Genomic DNA, 21,072 nt, shown 5'->3' with positions numbered 1-21,072 from the left:
ACCTCGTCACCACCAATTCTCGCGCAATCAGAGGCCTGTAAACGGGTACCAGCGAGATCGTGGCATGGTTAGATTTCCCGAAAGTAGGGAGCGAGACAGTCTTGTATCCGTTTTTGTACGGTGTGTAGCAATGGTCCAAAGTTCTGTCTCCCCTGGTGGCACACGTATAAGGTTCGCCCTGTTAAACTCCCAAGTCACCTCCACAGCTGTGTCGGGATGTTTGTTTTGAAATCCGCACAACACATCATACAGGTCCGACAGTGCTGTGTCAGTATCCGCTTACGGTGGGATATAAACGGCTGTAATGATGACCAAGCTGAATTCCCGGGGGAGATAAAATGGACAGCTTCAGATGGTCAGCTGTTCCAGGTTCAGTGAGCAGGAGCGGGAGAGAAACTTGGTGTTGTTGGGGTTACACCAGTTGTTGTTTACCATTAGGCAGACGCCTCCACCTTTGGATTTCCCCAACTCCCCCCAAACTTCCGCTGCGGAACACGGAGAAGGACTCGGCTGGACCTATGGCTTCATCCGGCACCAGTGGGTTCAACCATGTTTCCGCCAGGCAGAGGACACACCAGTTCCTCGTGTCTCGTTGTAATTTAATCCTTGCTCGAAGTTCATCCATCTTGTTCTCCAAGGACTGAACGTTGGCAAGAAGGATGCTTGGCAGAGGTGGAAGGTAAGGTTGCGTCCTCATTCTGACCCGAATGCTGCCTCGTTTACCACGGTGCTTCCTCCGTGGGCCCGCTCGTGGAACAGCGGCTCCATTTTTGTTGTTGTTGTTGTTGTTGAGCATCTTCCTGCGTGGAATTTCAGCCGGCCGCTCTGCTTCCACGGATAAAAAGTCCCAAAGTTGTTTGTTAGAGGAAGTTTTTATATCCATGAGTGCATCGCGGCCGTAAGAGGTAACTGCCGATGCTTTTTAGGCGGACATATGATAAAAACAGAAAAAAAATACTAAAATGTGAAAAAGTCAACCGGAGCGCCGACGCAGGCGAGCGCAAGAAACGGCGCCACTAAACCCACTACTGAGCCTCATTTTGAATTGTCTTGAGGAATATCCACAGAAGGTGGATCAGCCTGTGATCTGATTTTCCCACTTTTATTTTGAGTATAATTCTGAATCCAGACCTCAATGGGTTAATGACTTTGATTTCCATTGATCATTCTTATGTTATTTTGTTCTCAACGCATTCCACTATGTAATGAATAAAGATTTTCAACAGGAATATTTCATTCATCGAGATCTAGGATGTGTTGTTTAAGTGTTCCCTTTATTTTTTTGAGCAGTGTACAATCCAGAAGTATACGGGACAAAATCATCTTTTCTGGCATCCCAGAGAACAACACCAAGAAATATGGTGAAAGACTTTCTCTGCACCGCCCTTAAACTCCCGACGGACACCGTGAAGCAGATCATCTTCCACCGGGTTCATCGACTGGGGCATTGCGTGGGAACCGTATATAGACGGTCTCTTATTCCGAGACTCCTCCACCACACCCTGGTTATTTTGATCATTATGTATGTATTCTTGTAATTCTGGTTATTATATACTGCAAGACGTCAAAATAGGCATGCTATCTATGTCAGGATTTAAAACATCGCTCACTCTCATCTCACCCTCCAAATTCCCCCTCCCTACTTCTCTCATCGTCTCACCATGCTAATCCCTCTCTCCTCACATCACTCTATTCCATCTCTCACTATATGTAGGTCGCGGCACAAGACAAGGATGTCCACTCTCTACTTTACCATTTGCCATCGTTATTGAACCCCTTGCGGGGGCCATCCGTCAAAACAGTAATGTCGTAGGCATACAAACAGGAAACTCTGTTCACAAAATCAGTTTGTATGCAGACGATATCTTGTTGTACGTACGGAACCCAATATCATCCCTACCGGAGGTGTTCAATTTTATATCTAAATTCAACAATGGAACAACCTACCCATCCACTAATTGCTAGGATAGCAGCAGTGAAAATTAATATACTTCCAAAAATAAACTATGTATTTTCAATGACCCCAGTGCAACCAACAGTACATTGGTTTTATACTCCAGACTCAATAGTCAATACGTTTTATTGGAAATTGGAAACCGAGAATTAAACTAGCAACACTACAGAAAAACAGACTGTGGAGGCCTTGCAGCCCCAAACTTCAGATATTACTATCTAATAAACCATCTTCAATTTATAATTAATTGGTTACAACCAGAGCAACAATTGGCCCATGGATGGCGAGACATTGAACAATCTGAATGTCAGAGTTCTCATTATCTGATCTACCATTCCTTACCAAATCAATAAAGAAACATAATTGCTTTAAAAATGTATTGCAACAACTGTGTCAGCCTGGTGGAAATCCCTCAAACTCAGTGTTCACACTATCTCCAAACAAATTCACACCAATTTTCCCCAGATTTTCTGGTTAAACACAAACCAACAATCTTTTGGTCTTGAAAAAGACAAGGAATTACTCATCTGGAACACATTTTTTAAAACAATTTGCTTATATCCTTCCCAACCTTAACCCAAAGGTATAATAATATCGGTGGCCCACGGCTTCCTTTAATTCCTTCAATTACAGCAGTCTCTAAAAGTTAAAATCAAATTGACAAACAACATCCTACAACCACCTCAAATGATTGAACATCTCACTCATATCGGTCACTTGAAAAATCCCTTTTCTAGGATATACAAACTTTTATTAAAGACAGGTGACACTTTGGAACTGAAAAGAGACCTTGCTGGTCCCACCGATATCAACCGGTCGAAGCTTATTTGCAACAACACCTTTTCTATGACCCGCAACTCCAAAATGCAACTCTTCCAATATAAGATCTTGCACAGAGCTCATATCACGGAACACAAAATGTTCAAAATGGGTTTTTTGGATGAAAATTTGCTCTCACTGTTCCCTTGATACCAGAAATGATCTACTATCTTAGCATTCTGAAAGAAGAAGAAAGAAGAAGAATCTTTAATTGTCACAGCACACGACACACACACACACACACACACACACACACACACACACACACACACACACACACACACACACACACACACACACACACACACACACACACACACACACACACACACACACACACACACACACACAGGATGGTGAGGCCTCTGCATTTAACCCATCCTTGGCTTGTCCGGGGGCCCAGCCAGGAGCAGTGGGCAGCATTCGTGGACGCGCCCGGGGACCTGGTGACGAGTGTCCATCGCTGGTCAGGCGATGATGTGTGCATGTTTTTGGTGGGGGTCCTTACTGACGTTAAGTGGAGGAAACCCCATTTGAGCACGGGGAGAACAGGCAAACTCCACACACAAAGGCTCCTATTTGGGAGATAACCTGCTCAGAGCACAGTGCCAACAGCACCCCAGGCGGGAATCGAACCCAGGACCTTCTTGCTGTGAGGCAGCAGTGCAATGCACTGCGCCACCGTGCTGTGGGGTTGCCCGCCCTGTGGCCAGGGTGGCTGAGCTTGTGTGTCCTTCTGTGTCCCATGGGGGGGGGTGGCCCGTCGTGCAGGGGCTGGTTAGGTGTTCCGTCTGGTGCTTTCACGGTGCTTTCACATGGCACGGTGGCGCAGTGCATTGCACTGCTGCCTCACAGCAAGAAGGTCCTGGGTTCGATTCCCGCCTGGGGCGCTGTTGGCACCGTGCTCCGGCGGTTATCTCCCAAATAGGAGCCTTTCTGTGTGGAGTTTGCATGTTCTCCCCGTGCTCACATGGGGTTTCCTCCACCTCACGTCAGTAAGGACCCCCACCAAAAACATGCACCCATCATTGTCTGACCAGCAATGGACATTTATCACCTGGTCCCCAGGTATGCTGCCCACTGCTCCTGGCTGTGCCCCCAGAGGAAGGACAAGCCAGGATGGGTCAAAAGCAGAGAATCCATTTCACCGCACACCATCAAAGCATGTGCATGTGCATGTGTGTGTGTGTGTGTGTGCAAGCATGTGTTGTAGTGTGGTGTGTTGCGTGATAAATAAAGACTGTTTCTTCTCTTTTCTTTCTGTTTCATCCAGGGTTCTGAAGCTGGTTGGCTGTGCTCGGCGCGGGGCTCACCATGTGGCCTCCTTCGTCAGGGGGCGGTGTCCTGTCGTCACACCGGGCTGCCGAGGTACCTGTCCTCTGGCGCCCTCTGTGCGTGGGGCGCTTGTTACTGGGGGGTCAGGCTGTGGGTGGGGGTGCCGTCTGCTGCCCTCTGTTCTGTGGTCCGCATGCTGGGCGCTGACCAGGGGCCTGATGGGGGCGCGGACCTGCCCGGCATGGCGGAGGCACATGGTGGACGTTCTGCGCCCGTGGCTGATCGTGTTGATTGGCTGCCACCGGGTACGGGAGGTGGGCATGCTAGGGCACGGTCGAGTCAGGGGTAGGGGGTCAGCATGGTGACCCCCCCCAGCCTGCTGCGCCCCTGGATCCATCCGGTCGCGATTCGCCTATCTCTCCCAGTGCCAAAACTCATACTCAGCACATACACCACACAATACACCACACAGCTGGGCTGGAGTCCTGCCGGCTTGCGCCTGGTGGCTGAAGGTATGGGGCGCTGCCGGGTGCCTTCTGGGGCCTTGGGGGGGCTACTTGCTGTTGTGGGTGGGGTGTGGGGGGCGGCTGTTGGCCTTCTGCTTCTGCTGCGTGGCTTCTCTGAGGCGGCCTCCCCGGGTGGTGGAGGGCCTGTATATCTGGCAGCCTGCTGGCATTGGCAGTGGGGGGCGTAACTTTGACAGGAAGAGGCCACGTGACCAGTTGTAGTTCCAGGTTTTCCTGGACCTAATTAACTGTTTATCAATACATGTCATCCAATGTTTATGTTTTTGTGTAAATGTTGTTTGGTTCATGTTTGTTTGAAGTTTATTTGTCTCACCCATGGTGATTCTCCCCCTCTTGGAGTAGTGATCCTTTGTTTATAGACCCAAACATGATAAATAGTTCTCCCAAGAGGGGGATCGGTGGTGGTTCTTTATAACAAAAAACTGCTCTTGTCATTCCACAGGTCATCCACAGGACAGAGTTATTGCAGCAGTGCTTGATGATTTAAGAATCAATAAAGAGTTGCATTGCAGGTTGAGAACTTGAACACCACTTGCAACTCTGTCCTAGATGCAATGGCATATAAATAATCTGTGGTGTATGACCAGCATGGTGACAGCCAGGGTTAAAAAAAAAAAAAAAGTTCTAATTCCTATTATTGTGTCGTCCTTATTAACCTGTAAAGTTTATACAGCCCAGGCGGGCAATTGCGGGTAAAAGAGGCAACAGACGATCCTGAAGACAGCAGGTATGGCTAGACCATGGAGGGCAACCCCGAGAACATCCATCACTGGGAGACCAGTCAGACTATTCTGTGAGCAAATCTCAAAAGGGAAGAGGGAGTACAGTATTCGTGATACCACCCACTGCCCTTGGGGAGAGGCCAAGTCAAGCTGGAATGATGAATGCAAAGCCCATGGGAGTGTATTTCACTGTGGAATGACTGATGCCCCCTTGTCTTACCTAGGGAACTATTTAGAAATGTCTGACCTTGCGAGAGGCTGGGTTGGAGGAGGTGAACAGGTTCCTGTCTGGAAAGGGGGAGTGCAGAGAACATTTAGTTTTACATGAAAGGTTTGAAAACAATATGGGTCTGCTACATATCTGCTACACTCGGAGCTGGTTCGAGAAGCAGGAGCGAGGCTCAGCATCCACAAGGTAAACAGTGGACCAAGGATCCAAGGGGGTGGAAAATAAATATAGACAAAGCTCTCACTTGCAGTATGCTTTTCCACAAACTGTTGTCCTCCACCAGGGCACTCATTACATCTTTCTCCTTCATCATGACCCTCCCGACACCTCCCTCCCAATTCCTTTTATTCATACTTAATTAAGGCGGGCGAAGGGCAAATACTATGAATGGCATATTAAAAACAACTTATGCCATACACACAATATATGACTTTTAAAGGTGTCAGATCGATGTACTGTTCACAGTTCACAACTTTCTGTCTTGTGATAGGTAATCTTGAAGTCACTGTGGTTTCACACTACATGACTGATCGGTGACAAGGGGTCACACATTACAAGCTCTTTCACCAGGAGGAATCCCCGATGAGTCTGTCGGGTCTCCAAACTTTCGTTTTGTCACAAAAAAACACAGGAGAAGTGTAACTGGAAATGAAGCAATGTGTTGGACAGGATTATTTCTTTTTATTTGATTCTTGATCACTATAATAAAAAAAATTTAATATATATTTTTTAAATAAAATAGAAGCTGAATTTAAATAAGAAATATAATAAAAATATAGAAAAAATAAATAGGTATGTTGTGTCTCTGGCTGCTGCTCCAGTGCACTCCTATCTCTCTTTCTCGACTCCTCCCCTCCCCCTCACTCCGTGTCTGGTCTCATTGCTGTAGATTGTTGCGTCACTCATGAGTCGAGCCTGACAAGACCAGATATTAAACCTCCTTGATATCCCACCGGCATCTGTGAGCCATTGGGGAGCGCTCGGCAAGCAGTTGGATTGCGTTGTGAGCAGTTCACACCACACGCTTGTCGCTCACGGGAGATCGCAGCAATCTCTAAAAACTGTTGGTGAGTGAAAATCCAAGCCAGAATCACATAGTTTGAATCCGGCATAAGCAGAAAGATAGCAGATGTGGGAATTAATGAAGTGCTAAAGACTTGTGGAGTGAGGGAAGATTAAGTGAGTGTCCTCTCAAAGCAGCACATGTTTGCCATGGCGTAATTAAAAGCTGGATTGTAATCACGAATACAAAAACACTCATACAGCACTTTAGGACCTCAGCAGCTGGATCTCTCAGCCCTCTATTTGCATGACCATGAATGAGAGAGACGTCAAAAGAACACCGACTGACGGTGGTTATGCCTCTAGAAGCCAAATCGATTGAGCTGACAATAAGCCATAACAAGTTGGGGATTGAAAAACAGCCTCCGGAGCCTGCAGCCAATACCTAGGGCTCATTAACAATTCATCTTGTCGACAACAGCAACCGCCGAGCGGCTGTTCTCCTCCTCCTCCTCCTCCGGCAATTACTCAGCATGTAAGCTCAGTTTTTTTTTCCCCCACCCATACATCTCACTCCATTAACACATCGTGCTTAGTGGTTAATTTTGGTGTTTATTTAAACTAGCACTAAAAATGAAGGGAATGCTTCAGAAAGTGGACATTTAAGTGGACTGGCTGGGAAAAGTGCAAATGACTGGTCTGTGGAATAAGACTTTCCTGTAAATTAGTCACTCAGTCAGCACTTGAGATTCAGAAGTACTGTACAAAATAGGACCCAATACACACCCAATTCAACACCTTGACTTCTTTGTCATGTTCCGCACACTATTCCTGAACAACTTTTGGAGTGTGGCAGGGCACATGATCCTGCTGATAGGGGCCACTGCCATCAGGGAAAACCATTGTTAAAAAGGGGTGTACTTGGTCTGCAACAATGTTGAGGTAGGTGGTATGTGTCAAAGTGTCATCCACATGAATGCCAGGACCCAAAGTTTCCCAGCAGAACATTGCCAGAGCACTGCCTCTGCCGGTTTGCCTTCTTCCCATAGTGCATCCTTGTACTATTTCTTCCCTAGGTAAATGACGTACATGCACCCGGCCATCCACATGATATAAAAGAAAACATGATTCATCAGACCAGGCCACCTTCTTCCATTGCTCCATGGTCCAGTTCTGATGCTCACGTGCCCATTGTAGGCGCTCTCAGGGTTGGACAGGGGTCAGCATGGGCACTTTGACCGTCTGCGGCTACGCAGCAAGCTGCGATGCACTGTGTGTTCTGACACCTTTCTATCATAGCCAGAATTATTTGTTTCAGCAATTTGTGCTACAGTACCTCTCCTGTGGGATTGGACCAGACGGGTTAGCCTTCGCTCCCCGGATACATCAATGAGCTTTGGGCGCCTATGATCCTGTCACCGATTCACCGGTTTTCATTCCTTGGACAACGTTTGGTAGGTACTCACCACTGCATACTGGGAACACCCCAAATGACCAGCAGTTTTGGAGATGCTCTAACTAGCCATCACAATTTGGCCCTTGTCAATGTTGTTCAGATCCTTACCCTTGCCCATTTTTCCTGCTTCCAACAAATCAAATTCAAGAACTGACTGTTCTCTTGCTGCCTAATATATCCCACCCCTTGACAGGTGCCATTGTAACAAGATGATTAACGTTAATCACTTCACCTCTCAGTGGTTTTAATGTTGTGGCTGATCGGCGTATCCATGAAGGTATACAAACAAAGCCACAATAGCAATAACATTGCAGTTTGTTTTCTCAGGAAAAAATGAAGAGATATTATAAACATATTGTGAATGAGACAGCACTAAAAAAGCAACGTCCCGTGCCGGCCAAATCATGTCTCATGAATTAAATATAAAAACACAGAGAGATCAGAGGATAAACTCTGGTAAGGGTGAGGATGGTGACATCTATATTCTTAGAGCATCGAGTTAGGGACAACACTTGCATAAGGATGTACAACACTGTGCTCTACATCTTTATACCTCTAATTACAGTTAAACTCAATGCTGTACATCTTATAGTTCTAGGTAGAGTTTATCCCGATGCTGTACATCTTTATACCTTTTAAGTACACCTTGTAAGAACAGCGAGAACGTAGACATGGAATAAAAATAAAAAAAATCTGTATATAAAAAGAGTAAGCCTATTGGAAAGGAAATGTATCTCTCGGAATCTGCTCACTGTCCAAAGTTTGTTCGACTAAATCCTATCAACACAAAAAATTTAACAAGTTAGACCTCTCTGAATTAGCACATTTCCCAGACGTCTTTGGTGTCTATCCAAGTGTCCAGCATAGAGCGAAACAAAGGAAATCATCAAAAACAACAAAGAAAATAAAAATGTTTTTCTTTCTCTTGGTCTAGGTCAGTTCCCCGGGTTCCCCCTGTGCACGCTCTCTTTCGTGCATGCCACCTACCTTGCAGAGCTTCTGGTAGCGTGGCGAGGAGATGGCCATCCTTTGGAGCCTGTGGAGGAAGACCACCACCTTCTGGAGGGAGGTCCGGACCATGGCCATCATCTTAAGACTGCCACAGCTCTGCGGCAGCCTGTGTCTGGTCCGCATGCTAGCTCATACTATCACTACTGCTCTACCTACCTCCCTCCCTCCCTCTCCCTCCCTCCCTCCCGGCAGTCCGAGCCCCAGCCAAGCTGATGTGATGAGCGCGCGCGCACACACACACACACACACACGCTTCGCTTCTCTCCCTCTCTTTCACATGCGTTTAAAGATGAAAGCTCAGAGCATCGCTCTCACTCACTTTCACATGCGAGCGAGATGAGACTAGTCACTCACTTTCTCCTCCTTTCTCTCTCCTTCACACACCGCTGAGACAAATCCCGAGAAGAGAGGAGAGAAAGAAGATGGAGAGGTGGAGATGACAAGCGACGAGACAGAAGAAGAAAATAAGAAATATAAAAAAAGACTGAATGAGCTTGAGAGTGAAGTGCTGGGAGGAAAGAACAGACAGACAGACAGACGGAGAGACAAAGTTGCGCCGGACAAGGACGGACAAATAATTCCCCGTCTCTTCTCCTCCACCACTCCAGAGGATGAATGAAAAAAAAACAGTGAGAGAGAGAGAGGGAGAGAGAGAGAGATGAGAGAGAGAGAGAGGGATCAGAGCGAGCTGCGTGGTGTGTGCCCTCCTTATGGACTGGAGAAGGAAAAGGGAGAGATGGAAAAGGAGGACGATGGAGAGAGAGGCAGAGGGAGAGAGGCGGAGGAGAGGTGGACGAGCAGGCAATCGACAATCCCCCTTCCGTTGTGGGAGACGAGCAATTAAGAGTGAGAGAAAGAGAGAGCGTGATAGACAATGAGAGCACGGATGCGAAAGTCAGCGTGAATGAGAGAGTGTGCGCGCGTGAGACGAGTTATGGGTGTGTGTGGACGCATGTGGTGGCGCTGAAACACTTTTTTTTTTTTTTTTTTTTTTTTTTAACAAAACACATTTACTCGGGGAGTGGGTGAGCCAGATAAAAGATGACAAAAAGGATGGGGGATCCAAGGTCAGCGGAATATAAAAGGCTTTTGGAGAGAAATATATAGAGAATAACTCCACAATGAGAGCACGGCCACCTGAGAGATGGAGAAAAAAAAAAAACAAGAGAAAGGAAAAGTAACATCGGATGAAGGGACTTTAGGGAAGGAGAGGTAGGAGAAACGAAAAAAGAAAATTATAGATTTGTCCTAAAGGGGGTAAGGTAGAAAACCTGGGCGACCATTATGATCAGCTCTACAGAATGCCTTTTTTACAAAACATAGACAAGTAAAACGAAAAGAAAAACGAAAGACAGATCAGTGTTAACGACTCACTTTTTGACAGACTTAAAAGTAGAGTAAAAAAAATTGAAATAATCAGACAGAGTTTATTTGAAGCTCCTTCTCACACCACGACTGCGGCCTACACTCTCCCATACCATGACTCATATATTTAGCAAGGTCCGTACTGATAAACAACACACAGACATAATTCGCACCATTTCTGAACCAGCACAAATTTCCCCATTTACTAAGCCTACCGAAACAGCAATTAAACAGACAAAAAACAATTATCTCCATGTGAGCTAAGAGGAACGGCACGCAGGCAGAAAAATGTATGTGCACATACATACACATGCACGCAGGAGAAAAAACAGAAAAGAGAGAACAGCAGTGCGTGGTGAATTTGTGTTCAAACGAGGCTTAAGCAGCTGCCGCCACCATGAATTGACCTTTAACGGGGAACCAACGCTGGAGATGGAGTGTTTTTCTGATTTACTGGTGGCCGCGCATCTCTGCTAAGAGGCTGTGGAAGGCACATGCGCTCCCTTTGGTATGCTGTCGTCACAGCATAATGCTTTGAAACCAAGTCACATAACATGCACGTACATCCAGAGCCCATTGGCCATGTCTGATTAAAACACAAGTTTGATTAATGCAGCCACTTAAGACAAGTGCTCTTATACACTTTCTATTGTACAAAAGGCTACCCAGTCTTCCCCAATAACGATATTTTCACCTTGCAATATTTTGGTAAAAGTGAAAAAAGGGTCACTATGGTTGATTTCCTCATATGGCTCGCAATATATCGAGTTAATGAAGATCGTCTGGGATTTTGGTTATCTATTATCGCAATACAGTTAAATGTTGTCTACATCACAGTAAAGTAATACAATTTTCTGAACTCAATTGATTGTTCTCACTGTTGCTATCGGTAATAGCGTTGACCCAGCCCCTATTTATTTGTACTTTGATCGGCAGATTAAGCTGTTCCGATACAGATACTTTATGACAAGTGCAATATCCTCGTGGGAAAGAAAAAAAAAATTGCAGCGCATTATTGCAGCCTGTGAAGATGGTAAACTGCCTCATGGAGGCTCAAATATTAAAAACTTCAACACAACAAACTTTAGGTGATAAAACATTCAAAGGCATGTCACCCTAAGGAACAACAAAGAGTTTCCCACAAGTTCAGCCAATCATAGATTAAATGAGTGTTAGTAGGTCCACCACAACATCTGAATTCGGTGGGGTCAACCGCCATACAAACCCTCATGCATGGAGTCACAAAATGTGTTGCAAGAATGGTGGATCTGAGCCCCAGAAGGGCTGGAGGACACCATGTTGCTCGCTATCCTGTGAATATCCCTCCCTCCTATCTCCTTCGTTTCATTAGTCTTCCTTCTGGATTTGAGTGACACCCCTCAATCGATAACAGTCTGACAGTTTCAACGCCGACTTCGTCGTCTCAGCGGAGGAGGTCAGACTCGTATATCAGCAGACTGATTTAATTTGATGCATATTCCACACATGGAGCACTGTTTGTTCCACCAATAATCCCCCCAATGAGATAAGCTCCGATGGGATTTAATTTCATTATTTAACATTTATTCCACACAAGAACTTTCCTGAAGTTAATCTGTGTTTTTGAATTATTATCCTAAATGTGCTCAGTATGTGTTTGTAATCTTGGAGTTGTAAGGTTGTAATGTAAGGTTTTCTAGGGTGGACGCCCAAACTACTGACTTGTGTCTCCGACACAAAGCAATGTCTAAATCAGACACCTACACCTGAGGATATTTTGCTGAAAGTGGGAAATTGTATGGAATACTGAAAGAAACAAAAAAAATGCATGTGAAGACAGGAAACTGAAAAGGTGTTCATGGTCATTGGGCCTTTTTCTATGATGAGAAAAAAGAAAAAACTCTGCATCTCAGTCAAATCTTTGTTCCACAATAATGGAGAAGACACTCGAGGAACTGGTACGAGAGGAGAGACGCAGAATGTGTGAATGGAAGTGACAGTGTGTCATCCAGACAAGATGAGTCGCAGAGATAGCCTGGGATTCTTTCAACGTCAGTAGTCCGTGACAAAGGATAAGTGCGTACTTTTGAAGGTTGGTGTGGATGAAGGTTTTTGGATCAAAACTCCCACGTAAAGGAGCTTAATGTGTGTCAACAGATCCCTTTGGGAAGTTCTGGGTAAATGACGAGCTAACAAAAGGACATAGGCACAAAAATCCCACATGAGGATCAATAGGACGGCTTGGGAACTCCTCGGATTGAAGCGTGCTCTAATGAAGGATGACACAGAGATAAAGGCATTGCACTAGTCCCCACATACACACACTCATTTTCCCTGGTAACCTACCTCGAGTTGTCCTCTCAGCTCCTTGACATGGACCGTGTCCTGAGACAGCTCCTCCCTTTGGGAGGCGTCGGCCAGAACGTTGACCGTGGTCTCTGCTTCCTGGAGCCATTTCAGGAAGATCTCCAGCTCCCTGAGGGATGTCTGCAGGCCCTTCAGGTCACAGTCCAACTGTGCCTGCCGGTCGTTCGCACTGGTTGGAAGGGTCAAAGATGTCCAATCACATGTTTGTGCAAGAGAACTTGCACGATTCTACAGAATGTGTGTGTATGTGTGTGTGTGTACCTGTTGTTGAGGCCATTCCAGACAGCGCTGTGCTTCTCCGTGACTTCTTGGATCTTCCGGGTGTCATCGGTGGAATACTCTCGAAGGAGGTAATTGGACAGGTCGTTGAAGGCGGCCACGCAGGCCTGCCCTCGGCACAGGTCCTGGAGGAAAGCCTGGAAAAAGGGGAGACAACATTGCAAGGGTGTCGCTATGGAGACGTCTTACTCTGCTTTACACACTAACTTTAGTTACGGTCTGTCTTTGTGTATACCATGTTCTGAATACTGTTGTTGCTTGGCACCTCATTACCAATATTAATGAGCTCTCCACTCTCGACAAACAAACGTCAGAGAAAACCCTCACTCATTTACAAAGCCAAAGAAATCCTTTGACTTTTTTATTTGCGGGTGATTTGAAAACACATTAAATTGTTAACAGCCAGCCCCACCAATTCACAAAGGTATTATGTTAAAAAGATTTAAATTTGGAATTTGGCCCGGAATTTATCCGCAGGTGACCCTCAGGGTATTCGTTCATCAATGACAAGGTAGTCGTCAGCATTTTTTAAATTGCTTTGGATCATTTATTATTAGCACTATCAAACTGGGAGTAGGAGAGCAGTACGTGCAAATAGTGTGTCAACCACAGTTGCCCTCTAGTGATGGGAGGCTGTAATTACAACCTGTAATCCAGTGATGAGCAAAAGATAATAATTTCACCCTAAAACTGCATTGCCACGGTTTTAGTGATTGATGATTGATGATGTTGGTATGACGTGGGTTTTACGAAGAGCCAGAGTGGTGTTTAATTTATTCATTCTATTACCCCTTATGCACACTTAAGAAAGGACCTCTAGTGTATGGAGAGGCTATTATGTCGAAAATTATTATCTTTTCCTTGAGGCCTATGTATTTTGACGTATTAAGGGAAGGTCGGCTGGCTGACCTTGTTGTCGGTGAGCTGCTTGGTCAGGGGCTCGCCGTTCTGCTGCAGCAGGTTGTGGAAACGCCCCTCATTCTGGCCAATCACGGCCGCTGCTTCCTGCCGTCGCTCCTCCCACTGGTCGCTGTGGCCGATCATGTTGTCTAGCTGTTTGAGACGGGCCTCCACGCCATGCTGCGTGCTATCCCACTGGCTGCGGACCTTCTCCACTAGATAAAAGAGGAAGAAAGAAACAAAGGCTCAAGCGTGACAACAAAAGGTTGGCAAGAAAAACAATGTTACTCGGGTTGCGTACGTACGTTTCTCAGTGATTGAGGTACGGACATCCAGGTTCGATGTCTTGTTCTTGATGTTCTGTGCCAGGGTGAAGATGTCCTCCAGCTGCGGGTGTCGGTACTCCAGGTCGCCCTTAGTCGCCTGATGGATGTATATAGTGATTACACATCAGTAAATTATGAAAAACCAAACAGAAAAACCTGTGTGTGTACTAACGATCCACGTAATTCATACTGACGGTTCAATAAGCCCCACCAACCAAACAATTACCGCGTTGTCTTGCAAACAGTTGTTGAGTCTCATTTAAGCAGAAGTGGGGGACAAAACACTTACCCCGGAGTGGCGAGGCATCAGAATTTAGTCTCATCAGTATAGTGAAAACAAACGAGGGGAAAATCTAAATTGCATTTTCTGTCTGCCGTTCTGCAGAACCACAGGATATTATACATGTTACTAGCGTATACAGAACCATAATCACCTGCCTCATCCCTCCCCTCCCATCCTGTTTCCCAGCTCCCCACCTGCAGGCATCTGATGGTGGTCCTGATCTCATCTGTGTCGCCCACGGTCACGATGTTGGACTTGAGCATCTGCATGATGAGGAGGAGCCAGTTGGCCAGCTCGGTGGCAGTCTCGTTGAGGTCAGTGGGGGCCACAGTGTCCGGGGTGTGGGGCGTCTGGTGGTGTGGGTCCTCGCTCACTAGGCTGGCCATCTGCACGGCGGACGGGACGGAGGACACTGGGGACAGGCAAACGGAGAGAGAGGCAACAAGGGAGTGATTGGGTGCACAGTTCACACCTAAAGGTGAGAAGTCACAGAGTGTATGCACAAAAACGGAACTCACAAACTGGTTAAGCTGCCATGCGTGACACGGCAAGGGACACACAGGACTTTCCTCCTTTCTTTCAATTAGAAAACCTAAATAAACAATAATAATCTCAAATAAAAAGACACTATTGAAGGTAGAGCATGCAACCAGATCCAATCAAATAGGTGCCGGTGTCAATGTGGGAGGTCCCGCAAATGTTGACTCAAACTTCCGCTGTGGACTATACACATTTGCAATAATCAGGGCTCCATACTGCAACAATTTAGTCACAATTTGCGACCATTTTTGGAGACAGTACTACTAAATTTTATAACTAGGAGCACCAGTGCGACTCACAGATATGCCAAAATTTTTTTGTTTTGCGTATATGATATCGGATCTCAGAGAAAGTGTCCCCATCATATACGTTCAAAAAGATAACCTACATCTAAAATAACACACTGTTGTGACGAAGGAATTGCGGGCACCCCATTGCTGCCACGGGCATTGTTGGTACCGTTGGACAGGTGCCCAAATGGCGCCCCGATCGCTCCCTCGCCGTGCCCCCCTTGGGATAGCGCCATAGACGGCCGTCTATCTCACCTAAAGGAAGAGCCGGCCCTGCCTGCACCTGCTCAGCTGGCAGATTAAAAATAAAAATAGAGCACACAGAGCAGCGTGAGAGATCGAGATATGTTTCCCACTGCAGACTTTAGGTACATTTGGTGGCTTTCGACTTTATTTTATTTTTTCACAACATTTGAAAGTGAGGAATCAAAGCTTCAAAACCAGGTCTCATTTGTGCAAATCAAGCAAGTATTTTATAGATATTTAGCAGAAGCGTTGAAGTTAGGTGAGAAACTTCTGGTATTGTAAAAATACAATGAAATTAATTTAAACTAAAGTAAAATTGATAATTAAAAAAAAATGTGCAGTGTATGGGACATAGGTTTGGAAATAAAGACAACACTGATGTGATTCAGAAAAAATATATAAATGTATTAAAAAAAAAAATATATATATATATATATATATATATAAATAGATAACATACAATAATAATAATAATTATTATTTGTATTTATTGTTTATTATTATTTATAATTATTATATAGACTTATTTTGGAGGTACTGGTAGTCCAGTTTTCGCGGCTTACTTTTTAGTTAGCCTTATGAAGTTTTGAATAAGCTAGGGGGGAGGGGGGGGTTCAACGGCCCATTGTGTGGTTAGCTCACTGTTCTTCCCATCTTTTGTTAATTTTTGCCAGGTACTCCAATAGTGTTTTTGTCTGAGTTTGCATTTTTCTCTGTCTTTTATATTGTATAATAAACTTGTATAATAAACTTTCACATGAATCCTGTGTGATCCAATTGTTGTCTGGGTTGTGTGACCTCCTGGCCGATGGATCACTCTGGAACACGTGAATGAGACAAGTTCGGAGCGATTTTATCAGTGTCTTGGGGTATGCTAGGTACCTGGCTGATAAAAAATCTCAATGAAACAAGCGAATGCATAAACACGGGATAAACGTAGTGTGTGTCAATAAATGCAAAATAAGCGTGGTATGAATGTTGTAAATAACATGTTAAACTAACACACATATGAGTCCCTGTTGAAACAGGAGTGTTATAAATCTAAATATCTGATGGGATTGCTGGAAAGGATACTGCAAGGTTTTTAATTAATTTGTTAATAACTAAAAGAGCCAAATCTGTATGTGTGGAAATACGTTTTTTTTTCTCTCTCTATCTTTCTCGGATCAATTCGCACGCTGAAATGGGAGCGCTCTGTACGAAAACCACTCAGAGAATGGAATGGACTTGTCCAGCGAAATGTATGGTCGACAAATATGGGAGTGACACGGTACAACAATTACAATTATGGGAGAAACTGGGTTTTCCAACTAACAGCAGCTTTAGTTTAAACCAACTACGACAATTGAGGGAGGAACTGGAATGTTATGAGAAGGAAAGAAGAATAGAATAGGAAAAATAGATTGGAAAGCGTATGATGCATGGGTAAAAGAAGCAAAAAATAGGGAGACAAAGCAGAAACAAGGTGAAACCGCTCATCAGATGGTAAAAGTTCTGGGACCACACAGAATTGAGCCGCTCTTGGATCACCCACCACCCTATTTAACCATAGAGTCAAATTCCAATATCAACCCCGGTTTTACAACATGTCTGGCCATCCCAACATGTTTTGGATGGCCCCCAAAATCCAACGGCCCCCACCCTTTTTGAAGAGAAGGAATCTCTGTATCCATCAGTGATTGAGCTACAGTCTTGCTTCTGCTAAGCCTGTACGACCAGTTCATCTAATCTGTCTTCCCCGAGTCCTTGTTCATCTTCTCCCCAGGACTTCCAAAAAGAACATGGAGTGAAGGACGGAGGACACTCCTCACCTGTTGCCCACCACACCAAAAGCAAATTAGGACTGATATTCCAGTGCCCAATGGTTCCTTCTAACCTGATGGAAAGGACAGAGCTTGTTCTCCCCATAATAGAATGTCCTAATTCCCAGGCGGGTGGTAAACCAGTCATCCCAAAATCCGTGCCAAATCTGGGGGGGATCGGACCGGGGGAAGGCATCGTCCCGGGTGTGCGTATCAGCTAAACCGAGAGAAATGGATGAAAGCGGCAACATTTTTCTAAGTCCGACGCTGATCACCAGTGGACGCCGTCCCCATAGTCTATCGGCCATGGAAAGTACAAGAAATGGCCCTGGTGATCGGCGATCTTCCTGCGGTTGCTGGAAATGGAGAAGGATACACAACTGCCATCCGACTGAAGCAACGAGGAAGACCAAGCAGACCAGAGAATGCACCAGGCCAAGGAGGAACAGGAAACAGCAGTGACCTTACGTTCATGTGCTACTACTGCAACGAACATGGACATTATGCCCGTTCCTGTCCTAACAGACTCAACAGGGACGGGGTAGAAGAGAAGGGCGACTGGAACGAGGAGGAAGTGTCTGTTCGCTTTCCACAAGGGAGGGGATGAGACGGGCGTGGCAGATACCAAGGACCGCATCAACAATGACTGTGTCCACGGCAGGATTGAGAGTGGCTGCGGCCCCACAATAGACGCTCCTCCTCCAGATGCCTCAGTTGATTTCGATTTAGTTGATACATTCATCCTCCCTGTTTTCTCTCAGCTTCCTTCCCCAGCCGATGAACAATCGACCATCATCCTCCAGATAAATGGTGAGCCAATACCATTCCTCGTTGACTCCAGTGCAAGGTACTCGGTGTTATGCACTAACAAACTCAAATTAAGTCCACCATTATCGAGACGCTTCGACGGCCGTCATGGGAGCAGCAGGACTGAAATTGATGGAAAGTTTCACTGTACCCTTAGAAGTAGTGGACAATGAAGATGAAGCTAACACTGACATTCCCTCACAGTTTCATACTCTCCAACTGTTACCCCATTCACCTGTGCGGCCGGGAACTAATGGGTTTGTTAGCCATCATCATCGAGTGTACAGAAAGTGGGCTTAAAATCTTGCGTGTTAGAAAAGATGCAGAAGTTTCTATGGTCCAACATGACCTTAGAACACCACCTTAAGCTTATGCGTGGGATTTACAGCAAGATGATCCACGTTCTATTAGTGGTGAATTGATAGGGAAAGCTCAGGAATTGTGGAATCACAGCGGTGATTTTATGGACCCCTAAGAACTGCATTGTACTGTTAGGATTAACAGTGAAGGGAAAGATAAGAAATTTGAGAAGATATGGTTTAGGGAAAGCCATGCATGTCAATTGTTAACAGGAAATGGAATTCTCTGCTCACCACAATATTGTGCGTTAATGGTCCAATTGATCCCAACACAGGATGCTTGCTATGATGTTTATAATTCCCTTCCGCATGTGTCGTTGGCAAAATTATCAAATTTATCATGGCAATCTACTGGTTGCCAAATGTGCTAGCATAACAGATTGGCAGGTGCATCCTGACGGGAGTCAATTTAGCCCAGAAGGTAATGTTTTGGTGGTTTCCTTATCAATCCACCTTTACAGGTGTACAATCAATCCATCTCATCCCTGTTGTTACGACAAAAAAAAAAACGCAACAGGGATTTTTGCTAACTTTAACGCTGAGGAACACCCCGCATTAGAGGGGGCGCCAGAGGTACTCTGGGCCAAAACCAAATATAATGTTGGATTAATGAAGGGGGCAACTCCCCTCGTAGTCACAACAAAATCCTCCTATCGATGGCATAAACCGCAATATCTGTTGCAACCAGAGGCCATATTAGGTATAACCCCAGTGTTCGAATCACTCTTAGAAGCAGACATTGTTGTACAGTGTCTCGTGGCGTTTTGTTCAGGATTTGCGCGCTGTAAATTACGCTGTTCACTGCAGAGCACCTGTTGTTCATGAACACGCTTTGATTTTGTCTCAAGTCCCGGGTACATCAAAATGTTCCACTTTTATTGACCTTGCAAATGCTTTCTTTAGCATCCTAGTAGACGACTCACAATTTTGGTTCGCTTTCACTTTTCAAGGGAAACGTTGCACATGGACTCGCATGCCACAAGGATATGCAGAGTCTCCAACAGTGTTCTCCGCTGCATTAGGTGAAAATTTAGTTGGTTTCAAATTTATGAATAGCAGCACAATGATCCAATATGTAGATGATTTACTGATCTGCTCATCGGATAAAGAATCATCACAGATACGCAGGCCCGCCTAAACTATTTAGCTAAAAAATGGTCACAAGATTTCTAAAACGAAACTCCAGCTGGCACAAAAGAACGTCCTTATTTGAGTCATGACATTTTATTTATTTTTGTGTCCTCAGGGTCGCACCCTGGCATGGCCTTTCTTGGCTGTTGCGGTTATTGTTGATCGTGGAATGAGGCATGCATGCCCAGTCATTAGACGGGAGAACGTTTTGTTGCTTTTCAAACAAGATTTTGCACCAGCTCCATGTTGGGTTTGCTAGATGACATTAACCGTGGATGAAGGAGAGAGAGTTTTATGTTAGCTGTGTTGTTGCAATCTTATGGAGATGAATTATGTCTTGTTGCATACTATGCTCGGAAACTTGCCGGGGTTATTGATTACATGCTGTAGCCTTTATCTTGCTACGAAGCAAACCGGCTCATTTCTCTCAGGTAACACCTCTCCATCATCAACATGTGCAATTTTCACTTTGCTTACTCCAACTTCTCATCTTCCCTCTTATCAATATTCACATGATTGCTTGACAGCTTTGCCGTTGCGGCTTCACTCCGCCCAGATCTTGCTACTGAAGTTCTTGAAAAATTCAACTACAATGATTTAAACTCATGAGTACAACAAAAAGGAGGGTTATTGTTTGGTTTGTCTGTTCGTCACCTGTTTTTTTTTTTTCTTTTTTGAACAGTGTCTATCTTTGTACAACCGGTTGTGTTTGTGTATCAATTTGTTGTAAACGGTCTTTTGTTTAATTTGGTTGCATGAATATGTACAGGCAAGTGTGATACTGTGTGTTGTAGCTGACTGATGAGACATACAGAACATCTGTTTAATGTTGATGTCATAACCCCCCCCCCATTTTGATCTTACTATTTGTGTTTGTGTCTTACATAAATGTACTTGACCCCATCCCCATAGGAAATGTTGGAGCCAATGCAACCAACAAAGTTGCCGTACCCAATACTTATCTTGATGGTTGTCTCCTCCAGAGATGAAAACACAGGATTCCTCACTAACTTTGTTTTTCCTCTACTCAAAGGCATCCTGCACTGAATTGTTGTAGTGGCAGAGCCACTTGGTACTGTTTGAACTGAGCTGTATCTCTCCCACTAGCTTTCCATTGGTTTGTATATGGTAGTACCATTGTCAAAAAGGAGGGATAGGTTGAATTAAGTAAATATATTGATGAAACCTCATGATGGACTTATCAAGCTGACACTTTGTCATGGTTAAAATATTGTTTGGTGAGTTTGACATGGTTTTCTTAATGGCATCCCAGGTAAGAGTTTCATTCCTGCCATTAGTAATGACGGGAATGCGAGGACGATCACATGGTGTGAGCGGACTGTCCCAGCCTAAAGTGCTGACCGGGACACCAATGCGGTTAGGTAAAAGCAGCCCTACCAGCC

The 21,072-nt window shown here is 45.1% G+C and overlaps 1 protein-coding gene across 6 annotated transcripts in view; it reads right to left on the bottom strand.

Annotated features, from left to right (window-relative positions):
• utrn (utrophin) overlaps positions 1–21,072 on the bottom strand; it is a gene marked incomplete at its 3' end in the record, with an annotated part of 307,813 nt that overhangs the window by 175,825 nt on the left and 110,916 nt on the right. For 5 of the 6 annotated variants that reach the window (XM_080024442.1, XM_080024445.1, XM_080024444.1 and 2 more), the window contains 5 exons: positions 14,689–14,906; positions 14,191–14,308; positions 13,895–14,100; positions 12,968–13,122; positions 12,686–12,875 (listed from right to left, as the gene is read on the bottom strand). In XM_080024442.1, coding sequence (XP_079880568.1) covers positions 12,686–12,875; positions 12,968–13,122; positions 13,895–14,100; positions 14,191–14,308; positions 14,689–14,906 — 887 coding nt within the window. Of the gene's footprint in view, positions 1–8,971; positions 9,092–12,685; positions 12,876–12,967; positions 13,123–13,894; positions 14,101–14,190; positions 14,309–14,688; positions 14,907–21,072 lie in introns of all 6 variants that reach the window. The other variant, XM_080024447.1, reaches the window with a different exon arrangement.

The sequence above is a fragment of the Zeus faber genome (assembly GCF_960531495.2).
Source record: "Zeus faber genome assembly, chromosome: 2".
Taxonomy (NCBI): Eukaryota; Metazoa; Chordata; class Actinopteri; order Zeiformes; family Zeidae; genus Zeus; species Zeus faber.
The sequence above is the reverse complement of the archived record's forward strand: the minus strand, read 5'-3'. Positions and strand labels throughout refer to the sequence as shown.